The sequence below is a fragment of the Leptonychotes weddellii genome, chromosome 8 (assembly GCF_054177405.1).
Source record: "Leptonychotes weddellii isolate Sample4059 chromosome 8, ASM5417740v2, whole genome shotgun sequence".
Lineage (NCBI taxonomy): Eukaryota > Metazoa > Chordata > Mammalia > Carnivora > Phocidae > Leptonychotes > Leptonychotes weddellii.
In genome coordinates this window covers 26,339,683-26,348,274 of record NC_138376.1, presented here as the reverse complement: position 1 = coordinate 26,348,274, position 8,592 = coordinate 26,339,683, and the positions used below count along the sequence as shown (strand labels likewise).

Here is an 8,592-nt window from a genome sequence, read left to right as displayed (position 1 = left end):
ATTCTCTCAATGATCTCCACCCTTGTGCTCCCCTTGGAAAGCATTTCAATATTCCCTTCCAGTCCTTTCTACCACATACTTATCCATGGGCACCCCACCATATTCCTCAACCCTGCCTTTCCCATACAGCCCTCCATGCCCCTCCTGGACCCAGACTCTTCGCTCACCTACCTCTACCCCGTTCCCTTCCTGCAGTTCCGCCCTGAGACCACCCCACCTCCAGATAGAACTGAACTTTCCCGCCCCCAGACTGGAATAATCCCTACTAGGTTCCCTCTCCCAGGAAGTGCAGACAGAGGCCAGAGTCAGGAAGTGACTTTAATGTCTCAGGAGCTGGACTGTGAGCAAGATGGGGGCTCTTCGGGCCCCTGTCCCCGAGGGAGGGAAGGGGGTCCGCAACCAGCCTGTGTCCGCCTCTAAATCAAATGGCACCGGCGGGAACAGACTGGGTCCTTGGATATGCAGCTCAAGCCGCTTTGGCAGGGGCATATGATGTTGATGGCTCCCTTGGTCTGTGGGAAATGCGAACAAGAGTTGGGAGGGACCGAGGTGCAGGGAACAAAGGGGTTGTCTCGGGGACAGAAGCACGAGTGAAGGGGTGAGCCGACCTGAGGTCTGTCAGCTCTACAGCAGATAGCTTTATGACCTTAGGCAGGTTAATGAGCTTCTTGGTTCCAGTTTCCTCATCTGTCGAATGGGGATAATAGTAGTAACCTGCCCCACAGGGTGACCATGAGGACTAAATAAAATAGAGCAAGGGCCCATAATGAAAAGACCCTCTGGCCACCCCAGCTGTAGAGTCAGGGGACTGGTTGCTTCCCTGGGCATTGGCTGCTCCCCAGACAGGGACATGGAGGCCGAGCCCATTCTTCTAGAAAGGTCTGGGCCCAGGGCCAGATAAGAAATGACAAGCAGTAACAACATGTACGCTGCGTTCTGCATCTCTGCAGGCTCATAACCAAGCTTGGATGAACACTGTCGTTGCCAGGACAACCCGGTGAGGTTGTCGCTTTAGCCCCATTTTACAGATGAGGAACCTAAGGCTCAGAGAGCAGAAGTGACCTGGCTGAGGTCACAAAGACAGGGAGTGGAAAACTCAGATCCAGGGGCACCTGCGTGGCTCAGTCGTTAAGCGTCGGCCTTCAGCTCGGGTCATGATCCCAGCTTCCTGGGATCGAGCCCCGCATCAGGCTCCCTGCTCAGCGGGGACCCTGCTTCTCTCTCTCCTTCTGCCTGCCGTTCCCCCTGCTTGTGCTCTCACACTTGCTCTCCCTCTCTCTCTGTCAAATAAATAAATAAATAAAATCTTAAAATAAATAAATAAGCCAAACTCAGGTCCCACTCCAAAGCTGTGGTCCAGCCACCACAGCGCCGTGCTCCTCTCAAAAAATGAGGGAGGTGGGGATTGGTAGGGAAAAGTCTCTTCCCATCTACTTTGCCTCAATGCATCAGAGTAGAGATGTTCATTCAACAAACATTCGTTGAACACCTACTATGTGCAGATACTAAGTTGGGAGGTAGGGTGTTCAAAGATGAACATGCTGCAAGCCCGCCCTGGAAGAGCTCCAGCCGGTGGTGGAGGCAGACAGAACACAAGGCGAACTGGGGGGAGATCCACGCTGCGCTGAGGGTATGAGCTCAGGGGAGCTCCGAGGAGAGAAGGCTTCCCCGAGGAGGTGACTGGAGTTGGACTGCGGGACGAATAGGAGCTGGCCGGGTAGAGGAAGGGCTGAGGGCACTCCAAGCAGAGGGTGGGAAAGCAGGGCAGCCACGTGGGCTTCTGTAACCTCCCCGACCCTTCATGGCAGAGTTGGCCGCCCCGCCCAGAGCCTCACCTGGAACAAGCACAGCATGGCGATTCTGGCCTTAGGGGCACAGAAGGCACCAGCACGGTCCAGGTCTATTAGGCAGCAGTCACTGGAACACTCAGAGTGGTGGGAGCACTCAGCCCCATTCACCTGTGGGGACAACTCTCGTGTCACCAGCTCTCTGGCTGTGTGGGAAGGGGAGGGAGGATGCGTGGTATCGCCAAGGCCCCAGGGGTCCAGGAAGAGAAGCCACGAGATGGTGACCCACCAGGGCCTGCACCCGCCCCAGAGGAGCAGGAGAGGAGGGGGGGTTAGTACTTCCTTCCCTGGGCGCCCCCCGCCCCCCGCCAACCTGGGCTAGGGGACAAATGCTCCCAGATCACACTTTGGTGGGGTGGGTGGAAAGAAAGGGAGGGCGAGAGAGATGGGGAAGGGAAGGAACAGTGATTGTGCTCAGGGGAGGGGGGAGAGGGGATTAGGGTGGGTAAGGCACGGCTGGGGGGCCAGGTCTGAGACAGCGGTGGGGGGGGCGTTGGCTGAGGGGGGAGGGCATGGTGCTGGTCATAAGACCACTTTCTTTTACCTCCAGGGCCACCAGGGAGGTGAAGCAGGGTTTTGAAGCCCTTTAGGGGGGACACATTAAGCTTCCAGCCCTGGGAACCAGTCCCCATTTGGGGATGGTATCCACACCCACCCCTTATTTGCTCTCCAAACCCAACTGGTGCCTCCTGGCTGCTCTATGATGCCAGGGCCACCACCCTCGACTACAGTGGAAGGTTCGAAATGCTCTTTGGGCTCACCTTCATGAACCTCTTTTTAAAGGGCAGGAACTCGCCCCAGCAAGGGAGCAGGACCCCCACGAGGAGCACGAAGGCTGTGGCCATGGGCCTGGGCATCAAGGTTCAGGTTCGAGGCTCTGCTGGGGATCCAGGGGCCCCAGTGATAAACCCCTTGCCTGGCACGTGACCCGGCGCCCCAGGGGAGCGCCCTGGGCCGGGGGTGGGGGGTGAAGAAGTTAATGGTCACAGGCTGCTCAGGAGTGGAGGCGGACTGAAGCCCTTTCCAGCACCGCCAAGGACTCTCTCAGGCCCTGGGAAGCAATGGAATAAGGAAAAGAGCTCCGGTGACACCCTGATTCAAGCCTTGGACAGGCTGGATTGTACCTTTTAGGGGTCCTAGGGGCCTCCATGGGTCTTCCAAATTGAAAAAAAACCCACCTGTGAGGGACGCCTGGGTGGCTCAGTCAGTTAAGCGTCTGCCTTCGGCTCAGGTCATGATCCCAGGGTCCTGGGATCGAGCCCCGCATCAGGCTCCCTGCTCAGTGGGAAGCCTGCTTCTCCCTCTGCCTGCCGCTCCCCCTGCTTGTGCTCTTTCTGTCTCTCTCTCTCTGACAAATAAATAAATAAAATCTTAAAAAAAAAGAAAAAGAAACACCTGTGAAAGAAAATTTTGTTTTGAAAAATTATGCAGTCGATATAGTGAAATGAAAGGAGCTTCCTTCCTAACAGTCTGACTCTCTCTTTCTCTTTGTCCTTGGTGCCCCCAATTGCCCCCCACCCTGTATCTTTTGGAGGAGCTAGTGCCGACTTCTGGTGCTTCTCACGCCCTCTCCAGGTCCAGTCTTGTTGTCAGTAAGAATCAGGAGGTAAGACGAGACGGCCTCCAAGACCTAGGACTTGTCGCTCTTGATGAGCCGATTAATTGTCTAAGAATTTGTCTGTGAAATGTATGAAAGTCAGGGCTGCGGACAAAATGGAGGGGAGGAGAGAGGAAGACTCAGAAGGAAGAGGAGGTTAAGGGACAGTGGAATGTAGCAATCAGTGGAACTGTGGGGGAGGTAGGCCTTCCTCAGGATGTCCCTCTCCAAGAAAACCCCACCTCACCTCACCTTTGCCCGCTTCTGCTTTTAAAAATTTGCTCTTGGGGCGCCTGGGTGGCTCAGTGGGTTAGGCGTCCCACTCTTGATTTCAGCTCAGGTCGTGATCTCAGGGTCGTTAGATTGAGCCTCCCATCAGGCTCCGTGCTCAGCGGGGACTCTGCTTGACATTCTCTCTCTCCCTCTCCCTCTGCCCCTCCCCCTGCTTGCTCTCTCTCTCTCCCTCTCTCTAAAATAAATAAATAAATCTTTTAAAAAATTTGTTCTTAAGAAGAGATGTAAGAAGCCCTGGCTTAGTAGGGGGTGCTACAGATTTAATTATGCCCCTCCCAAATTCATATGTTGAAGCCCTGCCCCCCAATGTGATGACATAGGTGGAGGTGGGGACTTTGGGAAGTGATTAGGTTTAGATGAGGTCATGGGGGTTCCCCCCTAAGGGGTTTAGTGCCCCGATAGGAAGAGACACCAGAGGGGCACCTGACTGGTTCACTTGATAGAGCATGCTACTCTTGATCTGGGGTCATGAGTTTGAGCCCCACACTGGTGGTAGAAATTACTTTAAAAAAAAAAAAAAAAAGACACCAGAGAGCTTGCTGTCTCTTTCTCTCTGCTATTTGAGGACATGACACAAAAATGCAGCCATCTGCAAGCCAGGAAGAGGGGTCTCACCAGAACCTGACCATGATGACACCCTGATTTAGGGGTTCTAGTTTTCAGAACTGTGAGAAATACATCTCTGTCATTTAAGCTACTCAGTCTATGATATTTTGTCATGGCAGCTGGGCTGACTAATATAGGGGTCTTAAGGCTTTTCTCTGAGAATAACAGCCTCCACTGTACTCAGAGGGTTTTGGATCCATAATCCCATTTAGCTCTCGCTGTTTCAGTCAGGGTAATTAATACTCGCTGTCACAACAGAGAGCTCCCGAAATTTCAGTGGCTTGGCACAATAATGTCTTATTTACCACTCATGTAAAATCTGATATGGGACAGAAGACCTCTCTTCCGTCTTGTAGCTGCATCATCTGGAAGACTGGCCTCCAGGGTCATGCTAGAAGGTGGAAGAGAGAGATGGAGGAAGTACACGGACACTTAAATGCCTCAGCCAGGAGCGACACACGCCTCTTCCACTCACAGACCCTTGGCCAGAACTAGTCACATGACCTCAGCCTTCTGCAGGGGAGGCTGGGAAATTCAAGGAAGTCCCGGAGTATTCAGTGTATTCTATCATTTCTGCTGCATAACTCTTATCCTCATTTTACAGATGAGGAACCCAAAAGTTCAAGGCACAATAACTTGCCCAAATAACACAATTAAGTCACAGAGCCAGATATAAATGCAGGGCATTCTAGCTATTGAGCCCAAGCTCTTACCACTGTCCCACCCTGTGGTAGGTGGTCAGAAGGCTTTGTTCCCAATAAAGGGATTCTTGTCATTACTGTGTCCTCTCCCTCCAGGAGTCGTGATCTACTGCTCTCTTCAGACCCATAGTCTGCTGCTTGGGGCAGCTAGTTACCCATCCACGAAGCTCACCATCTCTCCCAGCCCCATTGTGAACTAGAGGGTATCCCCAGGCACTCATAATTCTTTGTACAGAGTTCCCTCCTTCCCTGAAGTATTCGGTCATGCCCTTGTGAGTGTTAGAAAACTGGAAAATACTTTTAACTGCTCAGAAAAGGGCAGATCTGGAGGCAAGAGGCCAGCCACTGTGCGTCAGGATTGGCAAGCTGGGATTCTTGATCTGGGGTCCAAGGGCCCCTGGGAAGTTCACTGAAGGCCCTGAGGGGATGGTGGAGCCCTTGAAATTCTATGTGCATGGCTTAAAAAGTTTTTTTAAGACAGAGAACCCCTGTTCTCTGTCCCTTCACCTTCCTTCCTCTGACATTCTCCAGTGTCTTTCTTCTTTCCTGCACCTTTCTAGTGGTTTCCATGACAATGTTGTCACCGGTCTACAGCAAAATGATGAAAATGAGGGTAATGTAGGGTTTTTTGTTAAAGATAAATTTAAAGAATGCTTCTGTGTTCTAAAATTATGCCCTTCCTACTTTTTTGGTGGTTCAAATGTGTTTTTATGAAACAATGGCAATAATACAATGGTAGTTTTGTTTGGTTTTCCCTGTTGTTACATGGTTGTTATATACACATTGTTAATGTGCAAAATCTGTGAACCCCCAAAGTTTTTTGGAAGTTTTTTTTTTTAAGATTTTATTTATTTATTTTATTTATTTGAGAGAGAGAGCTGGAGGGGAGAGAGAATCTGAAGCAGATTCCGAGCTGAGCGCAGAGCCTGACACGAGGTTGATCTCATGACCGAGAGATCATGACCTGAGCTGAAAACAAGAGTCGGAGGCTCAACTGACTGAGCCACCCAGGGGCCCCAGAAGTTTTATCAGTCTGTGCAAATCCAAAATAAAATTCTGGAAAAAACTGTAGTGGAAATTGTCTGTTACTCAATTCATTCCTGAAGGAACTCCTAAGGTAATCTGGGGAGAATGATGAATAAGGAGGTGCCCGAAAGAGTTTGAGATGTGGAGACAGCCCAGCCAAAGCTTCCTAGAGAAGATGGGCAGTGGGAAATATTTGGGGGTGAAGGGGTGGAGACACCAAGGTCCTATGTGGAATGCCCAGGACAGCCCTGGATGCCAGCAGGAGGGGGCAGTGCTCTTTTTCAAAGCCTTGAAGAGAGACTAGGATTCAGGCAAACTGAGAATAAAGGCCTTCCAATCAGGGGTTCAGGGTGAGCAAAGATTTGGAGGTAAGAATGAGCACAGCAGTGAGGACAGGCTGTCTGCTTGTGGAAGGACATGGTGCAGTCAGGGCAGTCAGTGCTTTGGGAAACTTGCAGGGCCATGAGGGTAACCCCAGTTGAGGTGGCTCCTCAATGGACACATGGGCTGGTGGTGGCAGTGGGGAGATGGGGGATTGCTGGTTCCTGACAAATGGGGATGGTTGTTGGCAGGCAGAAACACAGATACCCAGAATAGCCCAAGTTGTGACACGTGAGGATTGCTCTAGATCCAGGAAATGCTCCCCCAGGGGCAGGAGTGAGTCATGGACATGTTCCTTTGGCCAGGGACAATGCCAAAGAAAGGTTGCATAGAAACATGTGCCCACTGCCTCGCATTCCCCAAAAGCATTAGGCTACAGTTCATAGACCAATGAATTTCGCTTTTTTTTTTTTTACTAAAAGAGATACATTTTATACTGGTATTCAGACAACCCATAGATATTGTTAACATCCATTCCAACCAGTTGATGTCTGTGTCACGCTGGTGGTTGAATATTTGGATTATCATCATTGCAAATGTGTGTGTATGTGTGTGTACACATACACGTGTGTATGTGTGTATGCAACTAAAGTTTCACAAAATAACACATTTACTATATGTGATCTGTTCTGAGATTATTCATTCTATTCCATCTTTTAAAAATGTTGGTTAGGGGGCGCCTGGATGGCTCAGTCAGTTTAGCATCTGACTCTTGGTTTCAGCTCAGGGTTGTGAGATGGAGGCTCCCCACTCAGTGTGGGCTCTGCTTGGGATTCTTTCTCTCTCCCTGTCCTTCATCCTCTGCCCCTTCCCCCACTCAGGCTCTCTCTCTCTCTCTAAAATAAATAAGATCTTTAAAACTGTTGGTTAGAATCCACCAAATTGATTTCACCGCTCTATTGAGTCCAGCTGACTTGACCGTAGGCATCTCTCAGTCTCCATTTGCCCACTGATTCATTCATTCACCAAACACTTAGTGACACATGCTTTACGTTAAGCACGTTGTCGTCAGGCTTCAGTTGCAGCTAACAGACACCACTGTACCTGTTCTAAGCAGAAAGGGATGTAAGACAGATAACTGGGGACTTACAAGGTCACCGAAAGGACTGGAGGAGTGAGATCCAGACTGAGCCTCCAGGAATGAAACCCCCAAAACACTGCAGAACTGAGCTGCCAAGGAAGCTACTACCTCAGTCTCCGTCAGGAAGGTAGGAGTCAGGAGGCCACCACCGCCACCGTCAGCACCAGGAACACACACCTCAGCTGTGATCTAGGGATCAGGGAGCGGCTGCCAAAAATGATTGGCTGTGTCATGGCTACGATATCTGCCCTAGCCAAAAAAAAGAATGCCTCCCACACAAACCCTTCTGCCCCACTTACCTCCACGCACGTCAGTTCTTAGGCAGCGCATGTGATCAGTGACACCTAAATCACATCTGGAGTCCTGGGTGTGGTAGTCTAACGTTTTGCTTTCCAGCCCAGCTATCCCGGAAGTCACACCAGGAGGAGGTGAAACAGAAGCTAACCAAGCCAGCTGACAGCAGCTCCGCCCCACCCCCCCAAGCCAGGGACAAATGTCCGGAAGTGGTACAGGTCACCTGGTGTGAAGGTAGGTTTCTACTCCCTGTTGGAAAACTTTTCAAATTTTACAGCTGCATGTTGCTCTGAACACCAACCTATGCCTGATATTTCTATGCTTCTCTTTCATATGTATTTAATCTGTTGGCTTTTTTAAAATCACAAGTTTGTTGGTCAGGGTTTTTCTTCTCCTCCGGCAATCTGGTGAGGAAATCCCATGCCGCACAGCCTTCCGCCTTACCAACTGCGCTGTTCTTATGCACCCATCCTGGCCCACTCTCTGGAAGGTCAGTGGAAGCTGCTCTGTCACTTTCTTCTAGCAGCCATCAAGGGGGAATGCTCCCTCTGCTCTGTGCCATTATCGGCTTTGCTCACTGTAACTTGAACTTGCTCCTCCCCTCTAGACTTCCATGGAAATCATAGTTCCTCTCCCTAAAAACAGTCGCTTCACGGACAAAAGATGATATCTGCCACTTGTGGAAACCAAGGCAAGAGATGGTCCTGGGAAAGACAGGCAGATAGATGAGCTCACCTCCCCTTTCTGTGTCCCTTGATGGACCAA

At 50.8% G+C, this 8,592-nt stretch overlaps 1 protein-coding gene across 1 annotated transcript; it reads right to left on the bottom strand.

The window, feature by feature from the left end:
- Positions 1 to 322: 322 nt before the first annotated feature.
- On the bottom strand, positions 323 to 5,235 carry CLPSL2 (colipase like 2). Its single transcript, XM_081827543.1, has 3 exons — positions 5,201 to 5,235; positions 1,836 to 2,082; positions 323 to 512 (listed from the first exon to the last, which is right to left on the bottom strand). The coding sequence occupies exons 1-3, from the start codon at positions 5,233 to 5,235 to the stop codon at positions 417 to 419; spliced, it is 378 nt and encodes a 125-aa protein (XP_081683669.1). The 3' UTR covers positions 323 to 416.
- Between the last annotated feature and the right edge of the window lie 3,357 nt (positions 5,236 to 8,592).